Source organism: Callithrix jacchus, chromosome 16, assembly GCF_049354715.1.
Source record: "Callithrix jacchus isolate 240 chromosome 16, calJac240_pri, whole genome shotgun sequence".
NCBI classification, from domain to species: Eukaryota; Metazoa; Chordata; class Mammalia; order Primates; family Cebidae; genus Callithrix; species Callithrix jacchus.
The window spans coordinates 13339029-13362139 of NC_133517.1; the positions used below are offsets into that span (position 1 = coordinate 13339029).

Here is a 23111-nt window from a genome sequence, read left to right on the forward strand (position 1 = left end):
TTTAAAATTACAATTCAAGAAAATGTTCCTAAAAAACAAAAGAGGATAGTCTGGGCTCAGTGGCTTGTGCCTGTAATCCCAGAACTCTAGGAGGCCAAGGTGGGAGGATCACTTGAGCCCAGGAGTTCGAGGCTGCAGTGAGCTATGATCATGCCACTGCATGCCAGCATCGGCAAGAGTGAGATCTTGTCTCTAAAAAACTTTTAAAAATTAGGAGAGGACCTAAGTATCTATACTAAGAGACACACTGAGTAGCTGGAAAATCTGCCCAGAATGCCAATTCTAAAAGATATCATAGTTATATCATTAAAGATACAGTTTAGTGGCTTGAATAGTGTCCTACCAAACTTCATGTCCACTTGGAACCTTCAGATTGTGAACTCATTTGGAAACAGGATATTTGCAAATGTAATTAGTTCAGCTGGGGTCATAGTGGAGTAAGGTGGGCCCTAAATCTAATGACTGGTGTCCTTATAAGCAGAGGAGACAGAAAGGAGATGGTCATGTGAAGACAGAGGCAGAGACTGGAGTGATGCATCTGCTGACTATGGAACGGCAACGATGTCTACAGCCGCCAGAGGCTGCCCAAGAAAACTTCCTCTAACCCTGCAGAGAAAGCATGGCCCTGCTGACTTCCTGATACCAGATTTCTGACCTCCAGAATTTTAAAATAATAATTTTCTGTTCTTTTCAGTTTGTGGTAACTTGTTACAACAGCCCAACGAAACGAATACAGGGTGAAACAAAGACTGTAACCAGCGAAGTAGTCTTTCAAGTCATCAAGACTATAGACAAAGTTGGTAGCATGTACTCAGGGAAGATCATACCATGAGTTACCACTTCTAAGGTAATCTATTAGAAGGCAAACTTTATCCAACCAAGGGGTGACTGAGGAACTCTTGGCAAATGCATTGTTGGTCACCACTGAACAAATTTAACGGTGGATTTCTAAGGAAACCGAAGATGGGAAGGAATAAGGTAGAAGAATGAGGTATGTGTAAGTGGTTATCTCACAGTTGGCTGATAAAAGTTAAAGAACACCATTTAACTCTGACAAGCTGAATAGGAGCGTGGAAAAGTACAGCAAAAGAATAAAACTGACTAAAATGGGATGATGGTCAAGGTTAAAATATGCTAATTTCATTGTTGCTTATAGTAGTGAACCAAGAGACAATGAGACAATGTCTGAAGAAAAGGACTACACGAGTATGTAAAGAAAAAAGGATATATAAAGGCATCAGTGAAAGTGAGCAACAAAGAGAACAAATTTAACTTAAAAATAACAAAAATGGGCAAAGGATATGAACAGACACTTTGCAAAAGAAGACACACATGAGGCCAACAAACATATGAAAAAATGCTCATCATCACTGGTCATCAGAGAGATGCAAATCAAAACCACATTGAGATACCATCTCACGCCAGTTAGAATGGTGATCATTAAAAAATCTGGAGACAACAGATGCTGGAGAGGATGTGGAGAAATAGGAACACTGTTACAATGTTGGTGGGAGCGTAAATTAGTTCAACCATTGTGGAAGACAGCGTGGCGATTCCTCATGGCCTTAGAAATAGAAATTCCATTTGACCCAGCAATCCCATTACTGGGTATATATCCAAAGGACTATAAATTGTTCTACTATCAGGACACATGCACACGAATGTTCATTGCAGCACTGTTTACAATAGCAAAGACCTGGAATCAAGCCAAATGTCCATCGATGACAGACTGGATTGGGAAAATGTGGCACATATAAATCATGGAATATTATGCAGCAATCAAAAATGATGAGTTCGTGTCGTTTGTAGGGACATGGATGAATCTGGAGAACATCATTCTCAGCAAACTGACACAGAACAGAAAAAGAAATACCGCGTATTCTCACTCATAGGCGGGTGATGAAAAATGAGAACACATGGACACAGGGAAGGGAGTACTAAACACTGGGGTCTATTGGGGGGAATAGGGAAGGGATAGCGTGGAAGGGGAGCTGGGGAGGGATAGCCTGGGGAGAAATGCCAAATGTGGGTGAAGGGGAGAAAGGCAGCAAAACACACTGCCATGTGTGTACCTATGCAACTGTCTTGCATGTTCTGCACATGTACCCCAAAACCTAAAATGCAATAAAAAAAATACTGTTAGAAAAATATAAAAAAATAAATAAAAAATAAAAAATAACAGTAGCTGTTTGAACCACACTGAACATATAAAATTCATTAGATCATAAGAATATTTTACAGAGAAAGAAAACCTGTTCCTCCCTAGAAAAACATGCTCCTGTTGGTAGTGTTCTATATAGCTAACTCCTTATTCTGAAAATTGATAAATAAAAACAAAAAGAATTACACATTTATCCTGCTTTTCTAGAAGAAACATTTCAGGATAAACAATTTAATTCCAGTTAATAGAGAAAGTTCTCTATAGAAGAATTTATGGTAATATATATAGAAACAACAGAATTAGAAAATCTAATTTTATAATATCTTCAATAGATCTGAAAACTATTATGCGATAGGTTTAATAAAAACTGATCTAGGCCGGGCGCGGTGGCTCAAGCCTGTAATCCCAGCACTTTGGGAGGCCGAGGCGGGTGGATCACGAGGTCAACAGATCGGGACCATCCTGGTCAACATGGTGAAACCCCGTCTCTACTAAAAATTACAAAAAATTAGCTGGGCACGGTGGCGCGTGCCTGTAATCCCAGCTACTCGGGAGGCTGAGGCAGGAGAATTGCCTGAACCCAGGGGGTGGAGGTTGCGGTGAGCCGATATCGCGCCATTGCACTCCAGTCTGGGTAACAAGAGCGAAACTCCGTCTCAAAAAAAATTAATTAATTAATTAATTAATTAATAAAATAAAAAATAAAAACTGATCTGAAATGATGTCAAAATCTCTCTCCAGATTACCTGCTAGTAGCAAAAAAATAAAAACTTTATAATTAAGAGATCAGGTCATGACCACTTTAATCATCTGAGCATCATTAAATGGCAAGACAAGTATTATGTAATACGATGCAGTAGTAAGTACATGAAACATACCTACAGTGTATTCACGACAAAAAATGCTTCACCTCAATCCAATCAAGGATTGATATCTAATCTGCACTTTATAAGAGGATATAAAAATAAACAAGTTAAATGGCACCCTCTGGAAACAATCAGACAAGTCCAAAAGGTGGAATATTCTAAAGGAGAAATGACTTAACCTTCTCAAAGTCAATGTCATGGGAAGGATAAGGGGCCTAGGGGTTGTTCTAGATTATGAAACCTTAAAAACCTATCAACCAAAATAAAGCTTGTTGGTTGACTGGATCTTGGTTTGAAGTAATTAGCTTTAAAATCCACCTTAGGAGCAACTGGGGAAATGTAAATATTCCATGACATTAGGAAATAATTGTTAATTTTATTATATGGTTTTTGTGTAGAAAATGTCCTTACTTTTTAGAGATGCATACTGAAGCATAAGGGTAAAATGTTATGATCCTTGTAATTTTCTTTAAGGTACATAGGCCAAAAAATAGGAAAGCAAATATGTAAAACTGTTATCAACTATTAAATCTGGATGAAGGGGTATATAAGTATTCATTATAATTGTGTTGGAAATTATTCATAATAAAAAAATGAAGAGAAAAAAATCCTCTAAATTCTTTTTATAAATATTCCAAAAACAGTAAAGAAGTGAATTTACACTGTTTTATCTCTAGAGGTCAGTATTGTATAAGAGAATAAAAATATTACAGCATCTCAGTACATACTACCAGAATAATGGAAGAATTGCTAACTTAAAAATACAGTAGGTGTTTAAGTGAACATAAATTATGGATGATGATGAGGTAACAGTGTCAAGGTAGAAGAGCAGCTACAGAATATGTTTTATTTTACCTGCAAGATATGCTTAAAAAAAAAGCCCAGTAGGAAATAAAAAGTGGTTGGTACTTTCCTACACCGACTTCAGACGTTATACTTTATTAATAGCTACAAATTTCCATTGAGTGAATATACACTTGACCCTTGAACAACATGGGTTTGAACAGTGTAGCTCCACTTATACCCAGATATTTTTCAATAAATATTTTGGTAAGCTTTTTGGAGATTCGTGACAATTTGAAAAAAATTCACAGACAAACTATGTAGCCTAGAAATATTTTTTTTTTTAAATTAAGAAAAATCTAGGTATGGCATGAATACATAAAACGGATGTTGGTATTAGCTTGTTTTATCATCTACTACCATAAACTATACACAAATTATAAAAAGTTAAAACTTATCAAAACTTAAGCATATAAGCACTTACAGATCATACATACATAGTACCATTTACAGTTAAGAGAAATGTAAACCAATGTAAAACCATAAACTGCACAAAATTAACTATAGTACATAACGTACTACTTAAATAATTTTATACTACCTCCCAATGCTATTGTGTGAGCCCAAGTGTCAGGAGTACCCACTTAAAACCCTGTGTGACGTCATCATCTCTATGTGAGCAGTTTGTCTCTCCCATGAAGTGCTTATCACGGTAAAAAGTGATCTCTTGTGGTTTTTTGCATACTCTCCAGAGCTGAGTTCAGTTTAATGCAAACTTTGAATAACACCATGAGACCCATTTGAAGAGCCAGTAGTGATGCCAGAAGTGCTCCCAAGTAGAGAAAAGTCATGACACCACAAGAATAAGCTGAATTGCTTGATACATGCCACAGATTGAGATCCACAGCTGTGACTGTCTGCTGTGTCAAGATAAATGAATACAGCATAAAAATTATGGGAAAAAAGAAATTCATGAAGCCATTGCTGAAGCTACACCAACAGGTGCAAAAATCTTAACATTTTTATGAAATATTTTATCTCATATCGAAAAGGCAGCTATTATGTGGGTACAAAATTGCTATATGCCTAAAGACTGTAGTATGATTCAAGAAAAACTGAAGTCATATGACAACTTTAAAAAAAAAAAGAAGGTGAAGAATCTAAAGCTGGATTATTTAATACCAGCAAAGGATGGTTTGATAATTTCAGAAAGAGGTCTGGCTTTAAAAAATGCCAAGATAGCAGGGGGAGCAGCAGCAGACTAGTTCCCAGATGCCATTAAGAAAATTACTGTGTTCTGTCTGCTTGAACAGGTTTTCAATGCAGGCAAAAGTGTCCTATCCTGGAGAAAAAAAAAAATATATATATATATATGCCACAAAAAATACTTACTAGTAAGGAAGAGAAATGAGCATCAGGATTTAAGATAGGAAGGGATAGGCTAACTCTACTGTTTTGTATAATGTAGTCAGGTTTATGGTTAGGACAGCCCTTATCTACAAAACCTGCTAACCCCTGAGTCTTGAAAGGAAAAGACAAACACCAGCTTCTTGCTAGTCTTCTGACTACAACAAGAAGGCCTGGACAACAAGATCCTTTTTCTGGACTGAGTCCATGGATGCTTTGACCCTGAAGTCAGAAAGTACCTTGTCAGTAAGTACAAGCAGGGAACAATGCCCTGGCCATCCAGCACCCCATAAGTTCAACACTAAAGACACCAAGTGGTCTACTTGGCCCCAAATACCATGCCTCTAATTCAGCCTCTAGGGCATGAGGTCATCAGGACCTTAAGGCTCATTATACAAACTGCTCTATGGAAGACTGTCAGTACTAATAGTACAGAACCTGACTGAGAAGATCATTCAAAATCTGGAAGGATTACACCACTGAAGACGCCATTGTTATAGAAAAAGTCATGAAATGCATCAAGCCCAAATTAGTGGATTCCTGCTGGAAAAAAACTGCCCAAATATTGTGCATGTCTCCACAAGATTTACTACGGAGGCAATTAAGAAAATCATGAAAGATTGTAGACAATATTTTTAAAACGTAGGGACTAAAGGGTTTCAAGATAGGGATCTTGAAGACATTCAAGAGTAACTATACACCATACCAGAGGAATTAACAGAAAGACGACTTGATGGAGATGAGTGCTTCAAACCAGGGCTAGACGATGAGAAAGAAGACACAGAAGCAGCAGCGCCAGAAAACAAATTAATATTAGACAATCTGGAAGAAAGGTTCCCATTATTCAAGACTGCTTTTATTTTATGACATGGACTGTTTTACGATACAGTCACTGAAACCAAATCAAATAAGGAAGGATTGGTACTGTATAGTAACATTTTTAGAGAAATGAAAAGCAAAAAAGTCAAACAGACATTACAACATATTTCCATAAAGTTACACCAAGTCACCCTGCCTCTCCTTCCACCTCCCCCACCTGAGACAACAAGAGTAATCCCTTCTCGTTCTCCTCCGCCCCCTCTGCCTACTCAATGTGAAAACAAAAAGGATGAAGACGTTTATGATAAACCACTTCCTCTTATTCAATCATGTATCTGTTCTTATGATTTTTCTCAGTAACATTTTCTTTCCTCTAGCTTACTTTATTGTAAGAATACAGTACATAATACATATACAAAATATGTGTAACTCAACTAAGTTATTGATAAGATTTCTGGTCAAAAGGAGGCTATTTGTTAAATTTTTGAGAAGTCAAAAGTTATACACAGATTTTCAACAATCAGTGTCCCAACACTGATTGTTTGCACTGTTCATGGGTCTACTGTACTATATTTTACTTAGACATTTATATATTACTTCATTAAAACACTATTGAAGTATCTCTTGCTTCTAAGAATTTCAAACTCAAGGAATTAACTCAAATCAAGCCCGATAAAATTTTTTATAAGCTTTGTTCCAACTACTGCCAACAACAATAACATCTAGTTCCCACAATGGTCAAGTGTAGCTAAATTCTCGTAAACATACCAATACTTAAAAATTGGTATTCCGCCAACATCAACATACAGTCTGGATCTGAAAATAACATTTCAGGAGGAGGGCACAAGGCAAACAGACATTCAGTGTGGGAATGGATTCATTCCATTCATTCATTATGGAATCAACATAATTCTGAACTTATTGATTATTTCAGAGTTTGCTGACTGGCAAGCACCTTTGTGTTCCCGTGTATTAGGCAAGTTAGCCACATTACAGAAGAATGGGGTATTTATTATATTACTAACTGAAAAAAGACATTTTTAGAAACTACTTTTTCCTAAGTTTGGGATATTTGGCTTCTTTAAGGTGGGTAAGTCTACAGACGAGAGACGAATATATATCCTTATTAAACAAGGGTTTCTAAAAAGGGGCATTTTATTATGCCATTCTTCCCTCGGTAGGTACAAATGTGGAAAACAACACCCATAGAATATGAACCTATTTGCCTATCTAATATCAATTCCTCTACATTTCCTTTACTGAGCTTCCAATTCTCTTTGCAATAGCAGGCTGTTTGCAGGTAAAGAGGCCATGTGACGTTTGGCCAATGAAATGAGGCTGAGGTTTAATGGATAGGACTTCAAGTTACTTTTTTCCTAATACAAAGACTATCTGGGATAGACCTTTTTTACCTCTCATCTTTCTCCTTTCTTCCTGCCTAAAACAGAGAACCATGGTAAATGAGAGGACCCACCTTTGTGAACGTGCAAACAAAAAGCTACCTTGTGAGAAAAAAAAGCAGAAAGAGAGGAGTCAGGTCCTTACACATATCATGGAGTCACTGAAGCACACCTACACTGTGGCCTTCTTGTTAGTTGAGAAAAAGAAATCCTTGGAACCACTGTAATCAGATTTACATTGTGTATACCTAAACGCCATCCTAACTGATATAGTGAGATAGCAAGAGACAGCATCAAAAGAATAAGAAGGATTCAAAGACTTAGCTCTGTATTTACTCTGTAAAATTTAAATCTTTAATTTAATTTTACTTTTATTCTATAAAATGTTAAAAAGTCACCATAATTTCCATTATGGTAGAATTCCCTCCAGAGTTATTAAAAACTGAAAAAATTTATGTCAATGCACTTCATGAACTGTGAAAATACAAAATAATTTGAGATACTAATAAGAAGTGGTTAGTTCTTACAGTCACATTTTGAATTTATGGTTTTCATGATGGGAGCTCCTAAGTCCATGTTTTCAACTATAAAAAAGATAATGTCTTTCCTTGTCACATAGTTACTGAAAGGTTCAAATAAGGTAACATTAAGTAAACCGCAAATTGTTAAACACTATATAAATGTTAGAAATTATGGAGTTACTATTTTGAAAGTGGTGTGATATTGATTTGAATAAAATTTCTAGGGTTGATTCTACTAATTTTTTATATGAATGACCTTGAGGAATGTCTTAAATTTTTCAGTCTCATTTCCTTATTTGTAAATGAGAGTACTGACTTTGTGTCCCTCTCTCTGTGTAGCAGTTGTATGCTATACACCAACATCCACTTTCCCTGTTTTCCCTCAACGACAGAATCCCTAAATTTTAGTTTGGATAGCCATTGAAAATAAGGACTACATTTTTTTTTTTTGGCTCCTTTGCAACTAGGTTCTAGATAGGTTATGATCAATGGCATGTGAGGTGAAGAGATGGATGTTTGACTTCCCAAGTCAAACCCTTAGTGGGAAATGTCTTCCATGTCTCTCTTTTTACCCTTTCCATTGGTGAAATACAGCTGAAGTGGTGAGCCATCCTCAGTAACACAGAGGAAGGCAACAGCAAAACAGCAATAGAGACAAAACTGCATGCCTGGCACCAGGGAACTACCCTGGCAGACATGGACTGCTTATATACCATGTGTTAGAGAAGAGAGAAATAAACTACTTTGTGTTCAACCTCATATATTTTGGTGTACATTATGGCAGTCTAAATTAACAGCCTAGTGTGTATCCTAACTAATTCAGTAAGGATTTAAAAAAATACATGGAAGTAATCCATAAGCCATAAGCAATGATAAAATCTTACAGGACTCTGTCATGGCAATGGCATAAATCTTTTGTGGCTTATCAAACCATCAACTTTAAAAATTATTTGAATTATGAAAAGAAGAAAGAAAGTCAGATAGCACAAAGTGGACCTGATTTTGAAACACAGAGCCGGCACTCAAATAGTTGTTTAGCCAATCTCAGAGCAGCTGGAATGTGGGATTCACAGTTACTCAGCAAAGCTAATCCATAATTTTAGGGTAATCAAATATTAACTTTGTCTTTCTGTTTCTCCCCACTTCAAAGACAGTCTTTTTATGAGTTATCAATCTGCCCCTAAGACACAATGGGGATGACCGGAGTAAATGACATCAGCATGGGATACCCACTGTATCAGCATCCTAAAGCTGCCATAAAAAACTACAGGTTGAGAATCTCTAATCCAAAATTCCAAAATTTGAAATGCTCCAAAACCAACACCGACAAGATGCCACAAGTGGAAAATTCCACACTGGATCTCATGATGGGTCACAAACAAAACTTTGCTTCAAGCACAAAATCATTTAAAATGTTGTACATTACCTTCAAGCAATGTAAACTAGCTAGGTCCTGTGACTGAAGTTCTTAGCCTATTAAAGACAACACTCTAATCTCTGCCTCCACTTTCACATCATCTTATCCCACGTGTGTCTGTGTCCTTTCTGTTTCTTATAAAAACACGCTAATTGACTTGAGGACCACTCTAACCCAGTATTATTTCATCTCAATGCTTACCTTAACTTTCTGGGTTGTCATGGTTGAACTATGCCCCCCAAAAAGATATGCTGACATCCTCACTCCCAGCACCGTGAAAACTGATTTTATTTGGAAACAGGGTCATGACTGATGTACTATGTTAAGATACGGTCACACTACGGTAGGGTGGGCGCTTAATCCAATATAACTGGTGCGCTTGTAATAGGAGAGACACAGACACACAGAGAGAATGCCACATGATGATGGAGGTAGAGACTGGAATAAGCACTTACAAACCAACCACCACCACAGAATACTGGCAAACTGCCAGAAGCTAAGACAAAAACAAAAACATTGTCCCTTACAGGTTTCAGGGAGAGCACAGCTCTGCCAGCACCACGATTTTAGTTTTCCAGGCTCCAGAACTATCAGACACTACATTTCTGTCGTTTAAGACACATAATTTGTGTTATTTTGTTACAGCAGGCCTAGGAAACTAATGCAGGAGTGGACACAAATTCGGGTGCAGGACGGTAAATGCTATAGATAAATGGTTCAATAACAGTAACTCTTGAAAGCTCTAGCATATGTCATACCTGTATATTCGGAAAATGGCTTATGTATAACTCCTAGCACAGGTTTACCATTTACAGCCACACACACCATAGTAGTGACATACTTTCGAAGATCCTCTATGAGAAAAAAACAAAACAAGACACACAAATGTCAAAGTCATGTGCATAAAGTCAGGATACAATATTATACTTTATTTCATCAAAAAATTTATGTACACGAAATGTCTTTCCAAGACAACAATCCCTTTAAGCAAACAGAGTCCAAGGGCAAGAACCAGTTTAAAGGAGTGGCTAAGAGTTCTGGTTCACAATGAGATACCACCTCGTACCAGTCAGAATGGCTATTATTAAAAAGTCAAAAAATAACAGATGTGAGTGAGGTTGTGGAGAAAAAGGAATGCTTATACACTGTTAGTGGGAGTGTAAATTAGTTAAGCCACTGTGGAAGACAGCGTGGCAATTCAAAGGCCTAAAGAAAGAAATACTATTCGACCCAGCATTCCCATTACTGGGCATATATCTGAAAGAATATAAATCATTCTATTACAAAGACACATGCATGTGTATGTTCACCGTAGCACTATTCACAACAGCAAAGACACGAAATCATCTTAAATTCCCATCAATGACAGACCAGGTTAAAAAAAAATGTGACAGGTATATATCATGGAATACTCTGCAGCCATAAAAAAGAACAAGATCAGGTCCTTTGCAGGGGCATGGATGGAGCTGGAGGCCATTATCCTTAGCAAACTAACACAGGAAGGAACAGAAAACCAAGTTTCATGTGTTCTCTAAGTGGGAGTTAAATGATGAGAACACATGGACACATAGAGGGGAACAACACACACAGGGGTCTTTCAGAGGATAGAGAGTGGGAGGAGAGAGAGAATCAGGAAAAATAACTAATGGATACTAGGCTTAATACTTGGGTGTCATGACACACATTTACCCCATGTAACAAGCCTGCACTTATACTCCTGAACTTAAAAGTTAAAAAAAAATTACATTTAGAATCAAGACCCTTTTACAGTATAAAAATCACACAAAACAAAAGAGTTCTGGTTCAATAGGCAGATTACCTGGGTTATTCTCCTAGCCCACCATTGTTAGCTGAACGTCCTTGGGTAAATTACTTAAATTCAGTTTCCTTATCTGTATAATATAAACAATAACTAAGCACTCATCTTTAGGTATAAAGTAACTTTTAATTTAAAAATCAAATTAGACACTTAAAACAGTCCCTGCACAAGGCATGTGATCACTAAATGCTATTATATGATCAGGCCAAACTAAGTTTAGGAAGAAATTTTATGAACAAATTCCGCGATATTCCATATTTCTATTATCTACTCCTGAAAAGTTCTGTTTTGTAATTGCAGTTACTATTAGATATATACCTCTAGTGTCTTCTCCCTGTTCTCCAAAGTTATATATTGATAGCTATGATTCAAGTTCAATGCAAAAGCTGTGAAATACAAAGGCAAAAATGCAGACATCCCCACATTTAGGGAACGTACCATCTAGCAAGATAAACAAACAACTAACTTTAACAGATGAACCAAATGGAGAGAAAAAGGCAGAAATTAGCTACCTCTGGGTAAGAGACAAGGCCTGAGAGGGGACTGGAGGGGCAGTAATTCTGTTTTGTTACTTACTTGCTTTCTAAGTATCTGGAAATTTACTATTTTGAATTCAAAAGTCAGATGTACATGCATTAAAACTTAAATTCCCAATATCCCAAGTAAATACTGAATTCTGGCTAAAGAAACATCTTCAATTACAGGTGTCCAATATAAACCATTTTGCTACTTCTGTTAAAAATCCTTCTTCACTGAACAATCAGTGAGCCACTATCACTTACAGGAAGTATGCCTTGGTTCTGGTTCTCTACTACTAAATGTCAATCAAATGTTTGAGTTCAGTTTTAAAATTACCTGTGTATTCCTGTGTAGCATCAAGTGGGTCAATCCAGACAGTAACACTTTCTGCCGGTACCTCTTTAGGAGCAGTTACCTCCTTTAGGATATCCTCAGGAATCTTATGATCCCACAAGATAACCTCCTGATCAGCTGCATCCACGTGTTCCTCAGTATTTATCTGCATTAAAAACAGGTGACAAATAAATAAAAATAAAATATCACTATTTGATAAACTACAAAAGAAAAAAATACTTCAGACAAAAATCACACAAATTATAAATAAGTAAATCCCTATTTCTTTTGATGGTCCATACTGCCAAATGAAAATGGAAAAAAAAAAAAAAAAAAAAAATCCATGACATCAGGTCTGTAAATGCTTCCCAATCTAACATTCAAGCTTGGTATGTTGACTAATCAAGACAGATAATTCAGATATAGAGAAATATAGAGAAATTGAACATCGACGAAACAAACTACTTAAACCTTAATAATGCTCTAAAGTGTGAAAATAGACAATATTCTGGAACACAACATAAGCAACTAGAGTTAGAAGAAAAATTACAATAGACTTAAAAAGCAATATATCTTAAAAATGGGTAATTATAAATGCTAAGAGACAAAATAGCCTAGAAAAGTGATCATGTAAAATACACCTTTAACCAATAAGGAAAAGGAAACCGAAAACAATAAAACAGATAATAAGCTAGTACATTATAATACCTAAGTAAAATGGAAACAAGTAATCAAAAGGGACATACCAAAAAAAAAAATCAGTGTTCTTTTCACTACACACCAAAGACATGTCACAGAATAGGGAGGTACAGTCAAATTTTTTACCTTTTTTTTAAACTAAGGAACAAAATTAAAACATAAAATAAATCTAACTTACCAGAGATATGTAAGGGTGTGGGGTAAGGTGAGAAATAGAGGAAGGGATGTTACTAGAGTAGAGGAATACAGTCTCTTATTGCCCCACCCCCTTACATACATACATAACACACACACACACACACACACACATGCACACATGCATACACCCTTACATATAGATATTCTCTCTATATATCATATATTAAATATACATGTGTTTGTATAATCCTTTAAGTATTCTGTTCATTTACAAATACATTACAGATGCCTTTAAACTGAGATTGCCCAACTTTGCAATGACTGACAATTGGGACTGTGCAATTCTTCGTTGTGGGGCTGTCCTGTGGTGCACTGTAGGGTGTTTGACAGCACCCCTGGCTAAATGCCAGGAGGACACACTAGATGCCAGCAGCACCACCCTCAGATGTGACAAACAAAAATGTCTCCAGACATTGTCAAATATGCCCCTGTCCCATCCTATGTAAAAAACAGTTTTCAACAGTGTGTTTCTTACCATATTTTAAACTATAGTCTGATTTCTAAAATAGTGTTTTAAAAATAACATTTTAAAACTGCATTTACTTTTATAAACTAGCATATACCAATGGACTAAATCTAAGAATTGAGTGTACTTTAAGAATTAAGTTAACAACAAATCATCATTATTTGAATTACTGCCTCATTACAAGACCTCAATCACATCATAATATACACAGACAAGAAAAAATGTCCCCAAAATGTGGATTTTAGTTAGGGACTTACACCCGCAGCAAGACAGGCTATTAGGCCTTGTGCGTTTTGACAAGCTCCCTTTCCAAAGGAGGTCATGTTTATACTACATGTGATGCCATGCCTAGAACCCATTCTGCTGTGCCAGAGCGACTACAGCACTGACGATACATGAGTATTGTCAATACACCATCTCTCACCTGGATTCCCATTATAGTCTTCAGAAAATCACAAACATGATTTTTAAAAGTCTCACAACTATCAGCACCAGAAGGTACCCCGAAACACTCCAAATGATCACAGGAGAGGTTAAAAATAGTAATATTCTAGAAACATCAAACCACTTAAATCATTAAATGTTTTTTAGTACAGAGCAAAGTAAACATTCAATTTTTTCACTTCTGCCTTTATTAATTCAGCAAATGTTTACTGATTGCCTACTATACGACAGACGCAGTTACAGGTCCTAAAGATACCAGTGATCAATGTGAGACAAAAATTTCTGCCCTGTGGAACTCAGATTCTAGTATAGATAACAAGATGAATGAAAAAACATGTAGCATGCTGGATAGTGGTAAGGAGGAGAAAATAAGGACCAAAAGGACAGAAAGATGTTGTCGGAGAGTAGAGGACGGGTTGTTAGAGAGTAGAGGAAGGGTTACTCGTTAAGAAAAAGGTTAGATAGGATTATTAAGAAAGGGTAGCTAGGTAATTATTCATAATGACCAAAACCAGAAAACTACTAATTGCAGCAATTAGTAGTTTATCCATTATCCTGATGAATGGATAAATGTATTTGGTATATCCATACAATGGAAAGTTACTCAACCGTAAGTAAGAATAAAGTACTGATCAGGCTAAAGCATGGATGAACCCCCTTGCTTTGTGAAAGCAGCAACACACGACCATATACTGTTTGATTCCATTAATGTAAAATGTCCAGAAAGGTAAATTTATAGAAACAGAGAGATCAGTGGTTGCCTGGGATAAGGGATTAAAACAAGGATAAACAGTTAATGGGGACAAGGGTATTACTAGGGTGGTGAAAATTTCTAAAACTGATAAATGATGATAGTTGTACAATTTGGCAGTTCTACTAAAAATTACTAAATTATATACTTGAAATAGGCATGTGCCTGTAGTCACAGCTACTCAGGAGGCTGAGGCAGAAGAATCACTTGAACCAGGGAAGTGGACGCTGCAACGAGCCAAGATCACGCCACTGCACTCCAGCCTGGGCAACAGAGTGAGACACTGCCTCAAAAAAAAAAAAAAAAAAGAAAGAAATAGGCAAATTATATGATATATAAACTATGCTACAACGAAGTTATTTTTTGGGGGAAAAAAAAGAGGTAACATAACTAGAGAAGTCCTTCACTGAAAAGGCGCTATTTGAGTGAAAAGATCTAAAGAAAATGAACCTAGCAGGCATCTACAAGCACATTCCAGCCCAATGAATAACAAATGAAAAGACCCTAAGGTTGGAATGTGCCTGGTGCGTTCAGAGCGCAGCAAGGAGACCAGCAAGGTAGCCAGCAAGCCTACAGCGGAGTGAGCTAAGGAGAAAGGCTAAGGAGTTGAGGTCAGGGAGTAACAGAAGCCAGATGGTGAAGAGCCAGTTGCCCTCCATCATAATAGCTAGTAACAGTGTGCAGAGGGTCCTAGTCATTGCAGTAAGCTAAAGGGAGGGGAAGAGAAGCAAATGGGCAGGTACAAAGTATAGAAAGAAAGAAACAAACCTATAATATGAAGCTGATTATTGAGCACTGAGAAAATCTAAAAGAACTTGCAGATAAATGCAATTTGGATCAAAATCCCCATAGGTGTTTTTTTTTTTTTTTTAAAAAAAAATCTTCTCCTTGGTAACTGGACAAGTCATTTCTGAAAACTATGTGGTAGAAAAATGTCAGGAAGCAACACATTTTGGGAAGAGGAGGAAAAAAATGCGATCATGGTGGGGTGACTTGCCTTACCAGATATCAAGACCCATTTTAATGCCAGAATAACTAAAGACAATGTGGCACTCGAGGCATTTTGGCCTCAGAGACCATTCTTACCAACAGTGTTAGACTACCTCAGATGAATGAAGGTAACAGTAACACCATATAAAAAGGAATAAACTAAAGAAAGAGAAAGAGACGTGACTCCTAGAAAAGACAAAGTTGTGTATGGGTCTTAACCACTGTAGTTTACAAAAATGGCAGTGCCAAGTCTGGCAACTACTGAGCTTCACTGATTTTTTACAGAATTCAAGTCAGATTCTCCACATACTTGCAACCGAGTATGAGCTAACACATTACAGAACAGCATTTGAAAAGATTCCGGTTATGGAGGAACAAAACAAGAGAACAAGAACATCAGAACAAGTACCTAACCTGCTTTTGCATAACTGCTATTTATAACCCCTGCCATAACCATTACATACCTACAAATTTGAAAACTCTACTACCAATGTAAACAACCTTCCCAATAGTTTCTAAGGTCAACACTAGAAAGTCCTTCTCAATCCTTTTTCACACCCAATCAGTCAGTAAATTCTGGAGATTCTAAATATGTCATCGTGTCTACCAAGAACATCTTAGTCTAGGCCACCATCTCTCACCTGGATTCGTACAATAGTCCTCAATTGTTCTTGTCTCCTACAGTGTATTCATTCACCCATACATTCAACATCTAATGGCTATATACTCTAAACTGTTTTGGGCATTGGGATATAGTCAGGAACAAAACAGACAAAATCACTGCTTTTACAGAGCTTCCCTTCTCAGCCCAGCAACTGGCCATCTTCCTAAATCAGGTCATGACACTCCAGTTTAAAACCTTCCAATGGTTTCTCATTATGCAGAGATAAAATCCAGACTCCTTGTCATCTACCACATAAGTCCTAGATGATCTGGGTAATGAGAGCAGTAGGTGCTATCCAGTCATCTCTCTCTATTTGCACCCTTATTTACTGTACCCCAGACTTACTAGTCTTAATGGTCACTCGGTCTTGGGACCTTTGTTCTTGCTGTATTCTTCTGCTTGTATACACTTTCCCCAGATTTCTGCATGAGATCCTGGTTCTTATTCAGGTCTCGGTTCAAATGACACTGCCTCAGAGTAGCCTTTCCAGACTACCACTGATAAAGCGGGACCCCCAGAAACACTTTCCACATGACCTTACTTTTTCTTCTTCAAAGCCCTTATCAGAAACCATCTTACTTGTTTACATGTTTACTATCTTGATCAGCTAGAACATAAGCTCTGTGAGTCCAAGGACATAAATTTTCTTCATTCTTGTAGCTCCATCCCCATTCTCTAAACCAAAGTAGGTAGTACTCAATAAATAATCTTAACTGACAATATTATTCTTAGCAACTGTTGTTTATTATTTCTTACCCATAATCCTCTTCCACTGAACCTATTCTTCCTAGCTCATCCTTACTGCCTGTCAAAGACCTCAATAAGGAATTGAAGAATAAGTAATCAACCCACGCTCCAAAATACCCATACCTACAAACAGCCCTGGCCAATCCCTGTCCCCTCCCCACACCCAGCCAACCACTCCCAAAGCAGCCCATTATGGTGGGAATGAAAAATGCAGCTCTTAGAGAATCTATAATTTTAGAAGGGTAAGCATAAAAAGATTCTAGAAACCAAAAAATGGTAAACTGATCTTGGGCTATGCTGGTACATAATAGCTCATCTTGCAGTCTCCATCTATACAACATTCTCAATCCTTTTGTTAGCCTCTAGGTATACCAAACACAGATTTCTTTAGGTTAACTTGCCTTCTGATAGGCATTTCTAGTACTCACAATGTCCAGTTTTCTTTTCCTTCCTGAACATCTGGGAGACTATACTTCCCATCTATGTTGTAGTTAGAGGCACATGAGAGAGATTCTGGCCAGAAGAATGTGGACAAAAACATAGATGCGCAAAATATGGACAAAAATGTGAATGTGCATCACTTTTTGGCTTATGCAATAAAAAGAAAGCTCCTACCCAATTCTCCAAACTCTTCTCTTTCCCTGGTATGTTGACATGGCAGAATCACACATCAACATCAACTAGGTCACAGTTACTGCATGGAGGACAATCGCGTTGGAGAGCGTCAGGCTTCTGAGAACTGGAGGATGTCATTACTACAGCATCGCCTACTCAGTCTTTCCTAATGCATTTTCTCGTTTAGATCAAAGTAAATACACCTGAATGGTTTAGGAGCCAGAAGAAACTCACATGTGTAAGTCAATTTAGTTTAAGTCTTTTCCTTTAAACCTCACCTTCCATCAGCAACTCTGAGGGAAAAAAAAAAAGATGTTACTGGGTGGGAGGTAGGGGAAATAGGAAAAATTATTTGAGGAATAAAATAGTAATAGATAGGTGCAGCTCTGAAGGGAAAACACAGCTTACAAGAGGCAGCATTAGATATGCGAATAGGTACAGAATAGTAGGAGTGTTCTATAATTTTGAGGACATGAAATGTTTAATCTATATGCTAAACAATACCTAAATTAGCACAATCATGTCAGGGGTCAGGAATCAAATACTTACGTAATACAAATGCTCCTCAATTTATGATAGAGTTATGTCCTGATAAACCCATCGTAAACCGAGGAGCGTTTGTAGTGCTTAAGTTGAAAATATCTGAAGTCAAAAATGCATTTGATCCATCTAACCTACCAAACATCATAGCTTAGCCTAGCCCACCTTAAATGTGGTCAGAACACTAACATTAGCCTACAGTTGGGCAAATCATCTAATACAAAGCCTAATTCATAATAAACTATTAAATATCTCACATAATTTATTGACTACTCTATTAAACCAGTATTGTCAAAGCACAAGGCCCCCAAACACAATCAATGCCATTAGTACATTAGTTCAGTTACTTTGGGGGTTTGAAAGGACTTCTGGTTAATAATGCCTTATGAAGAAATCCATCATTTACTACATTTCTCCATTATATCCTAATAAGTTTTTGAATATAACACCTCACACAGTGCCTATCACACTGTAGGTGTGATAATTTTATATGGCAACTTGACTGGATTATGGGATGCCCAGAGATTTGGCTAACCATTATTTCTGGTTGTATCTGTGAGGGTGTTTCTGGATGAGATTAGCATTTGAATCAGTGAATTCAATAAAATAGATTGTCCTCTCTAAAGTGGGTGGGCAACATTCAGTGTTTTGAGGGCATGAATAGAACAAAAGGAGGGAGAAGAGAGACTGCCCCTTCTTCTGCCTTACTGCTGAGCTAGAACATCAGTCCTCCCTGACCTCCGACTGAGACTAACACCACCAGCTCTCCCGGTTCTCAGGCCTTTAGACTTGGACTGAATCACACCACTTGATTTCCTGGGTTTCCAGCTGACAAATCATGGGACTTCTCAGCCTCCATAATCACATGAGCCAATTCCTTATAATAAATCTTCCTTGGTTCTGTTTCTGACCAATACAATAGGCATTCAAAACTATTTTCTAGACATATTAATAAACACCCCTCTACCTGTCCTATTTTCTTCACACCTTTACAGAAATCTTTTATTATCAACTACTATCTCTCATATATATCTCTATAAACAATTAAACATGCTGTAATGTTTCATATCTTAAAAACAAATATACCAAAAAGAAAGCGCAGAACCTTTTCTTAGGAAATGTAACACACCTAACACCCCACCCAACTTCCTTAAAAGCCTACTTTCTCAAAAGGTTTGTCTTTACTCACGGTCTCCATTTCTTCACCTCTCAATCATAGGTTGCCTGAGTTCAAATGCCAACTCCTCAATTTACTGGATATGTGAATAACTTAGACTAGTCACCTAACCTTTCTGAGCTACAACCTTGTTGGTAAAAAGGGACAATGACCTATCTCCCCGTAAGGTTCTTAAGAAGAATGAAGGTGAAGGGGAGAAGCAAAGCAAAGCACACTGCCATGTGCATACCTACGCAACTGTCTTGCATGCTCTGCTCATGTACCCCAAAACCTAAAATCCAACAAAAAATTAAAAAAAAAAAAAGAAGAATGAAGCAGAAAAGGTAAAACAAACCCAGTACGGTGCTTAACACAAAGTATAATAAAGGTTGGGTGCTACTATTCTTATTAAATGATCGTTTTCAGTCTTCATTATCCTTGGTTCTAATCCCTGATATTCCCCTTTCATGTAACATTCTCTCCCTGATCAATTCTGTCCACAACCAGTTCCAACTAACATCACAACACCGATGACTCGCAGATCTGTAGTTTCACTTCAGAGCTTCAGACTCACGTATTCGACTGCCTCTCTGACATCTCCTCCTGGACATATCAAAGGTATCTCTAATACAGCAAGTCTAAAATGGCATTCATAATCTGCCCCCCAACTTAACCACCACTACCCTTCAGCAGCAACAAAACCCCTATTTGTGAAAGCTATCAATAGAGGAGTTATTTTTGACATATCCCTATAAATTCTTTCATGTCCTTTTACATCTATCTTCTCTAAACCATACTCCCAATCCAAAACATATGAGCTCTCACCTGAAAAAGCCTCCTAACTGGTCTCCCAGCATTTACTTTGCTCCCCTCCAAACCATCCTCCAAGTATCTACTCTGAGTCTCTCCATTCGTTTGTAACACTGAGATTGAGAGTATACTTCTGTTAATCTGCTATACTGCCTTATGTAGAGAATTAGACAGACCTGAGATGATTCTCTGACCATTAAGTGAATCTAAGATTACTTTCTAGCTGTGTAATCTTTAGCAAATTATTTAGCCTCTCCAAGCCTTTATCTGAAAAATAGAGGCTGTAGAACTTAACCTCCTTTGTTGTTGTGAAGATAAATAATGTCATTAAGAAGTTTAATTCAATTTTTGTGGCTTGCAAAGGGCTAGATAAATATTAGCTAGTAAAACAAGCTGAGTATAACTTCCCCACCCCACTGCTTAAGTCCTGGTCCTCATCTCTCCATGGCCTGTACAGTTTCCTAACTAGTTCCTATCTACCTCCAAATGCCCAAAGCCCAAAATATGGCTTATTGCAGGCCTCAAGAAAAGTCAGCTAAATCTGGCCTTCTTTTAGTATTCTAGCAGTAAACTATAGATTAGGTCCAAACTCCTTAGAGCTTGGAATATAACCTAGCCCCTATCTACCTTTCCAATCTCTTCCACAGTAATTCTCCCAAGTGCATTTTACTCAAACTCATTAGATTACATGAATTTGCTCTCCTGTTATCTCTTGGGCCTGTTCCTTTGAACTAGTTTCTTTTCCTCTGCTTTCAATGCTTATGTCTAAACCAATTACTATTCTGATTTTACACAAGAGGAAACTATGGCTCAAAGAAGTTAAATGACTGGCCAGTATCACCTAGGCTGGTGACTGCACAAGATGTCAGTGCAAATATTCTGTGCAGTATATTAGTGCTTCTCAGACTTTTCTGGGACATACTTCTGTTGAATCAGAGAAGCTTAACTTCCACCTCATAGGTCAAGGAAGGCACTGACCCAAGCTGCCGCTACCAGCTTGGGGTACCAGGCTTTACCTTCAAATAAGTCATTGTCAGAACTTTGAACAAATCAAGTTGAGGACAGGAGCCCCTCAAACAGACAGTCCCCTGTACATGAAATCAAAATTATAAATCTAAGTTTGTCTGTTCTGTGGCTGCAAACCCACTCCACAAAAGTATCTCTAGGCTTCATTTCATTTTCACTGTTACCTGCAATGATATAGAGACAGGGCCATACAAATGACTCCGGTTACTATTACTTTGACACAATGAAGTCAAGCACTGCCAAAGTGTTTAGCAAGAGGAGACCGGCTGCCCGGAGGGGTCTCTGGGATCTCTACCCTAAAGAAAACTGAAGACAAAAGGAAATCCGGGGATCCTAGGTGAAACTTGGGTTTTGTTAGGACAACACTCACTTCTCTGGAGTATGATTCCTCAACCTTGGAACCAATTGACAAAACTGATCAGACAATTCTTTGTTATAGGGAGTTGTCCTGTGTATTACAGGATGCCTACCCTCTACCCACTAGATGCCAATAGCATCCCACCCCTGGCTGTGACATCAAAAACGTCTTCCAACATTGCCAAATGTCAATTAGGGGACAAAACTGTCTCCTGTTGAATGCTCTAGAGTAACTCCTGGTATATCCTTTTACTGAGTGAACATTAGATAAGAAAGCTAAGACTTCATACTCTACACAGGAAAGTAGTGGGAGAAAACAGACTGTTTTACATTTACACAGGGCACTAGGCTAAATGAAAGAACCAATTGTTGCTTCTCAGTGACCTTTTTCCACTAGGAAGTCAATTAAGTGAGATATAATTTAAGTTTCTTACCAAGAAATTTGGGATGAGGTTTCAAAATCAACGAGGCATTTAAGACTATACTTCTGGGCATTAGGAGAGGGGAAGGCAAAAAGGAGAAAGACTCTTTTAGGTTGATTCTCCACTTGGATGATTACAATATTTGGCCTCTAGCTTGTAACACAGGGGTATAAGGAGATGGCTCAACATGACACCATCCCTACTTTGACACTAAAAATGAGCACAAACCTCCTCTATTCCTTCAGTCATGACCCAACATGAATACTACAGAAGCACATGCAGACATTCAAACAGTCACAAGAAAACAAAAAGTTATTTTATATTAAGCCAGAGACTTCAACATCTGCAATTCCAAAAGCTTAGCTTTTGTGTTTAATAAAATGCAGCTCACTGCCCTTGGCAACCATTCTCTTATTGTTTGCTAATAAGTGAGAATGCACACACATACAGATGTGTTTTCAATATTTAAGATATGTTTGTTTTTACTTAAAAAAAAATTCAACTCTGCTTGCCATATTTCACTGTTATTGCTTTTAAGTTTCTACAAATCTAAGGTTTAAGAAGCCTCCTAAAGATCTAGCTAAAATGTTGGGTAGTTCATATAAGCTGGAGTGTCATGAGCCTCAGATTTCCCATTTGTAAAGTAGGCAGAAATAAAATTTACTTCTTAAAGTTACTGTAAGGATAAGATGAAGTCCTGTGTAGCCAGTATTTGGGCAACTAGAATACATTCAATAAACGGTTATTCTTAGTACTGTTATAATTATTAAATATCAACTTCTCTGAATCTCCTGTTTCCTCTATAAATTCCTAAGGAAGTAAACACATGTGTTTTGGGAAGGGAGTAAGATATTTCACAAACACATCTTAAATCTAGATGCAAAAAAAGGTAAGTATTATTTGTGATTAAATAAAACAGAGAAGAAAGAAAAAGTGGAAATATTCTGTGTTTTGTTTAAGTAGAAATTTGAAAAAAAAATTCCAACGTTAATTACATCTGGTATCCAGTAGGTCATGATAGAAAATTCAATGTTCCTTTCCACTGGAAAAAAGAAAAAAATGAAAGAAAGGGGAGACAGGAGAATAAAAAACAAAACCTAAGAAGTATTATAATGGATTGGAAGAAGCCTTACACAAAATACATAACTAAACAACGACAATATTCTCCTAACTCTTTCAAG

General features: G+C 37.3%; 1 protein-coding gene across 2 annotated transcripts in view; it reads right to left on the bottom strand.

Annotated features, from left to right (window-relative positions):
- The window catches only part of BPNT2 (3'(2'), 5'-bisphosphate nucleotidase 2), a 34930-nt gene that overhangs the window by 10206 nt on the left and 1613 nt on the right, over positions 1 to 23111 (bottom strand). The window contains exons 2-3 of one of the 2 annotated variants that reach the window (XM_002758924.7): positions 12049 to 12211; positions 10133 to 10228 (exon numbers count right to left, since the gene is read on the bottom strand). In XM_002758924.7, the coding sequence (XP_002758970.1) occupies positions 10133 to 10228; positions 12049 to 12211 (259 nt within the window). The remainder of the gene's footprint in view (positions 1 to 10132; positions 10229 to 12048; positions 12212 to 23111) is intronic. The other variant, XM_008982676.5, reaches the window with a different exon arrangement.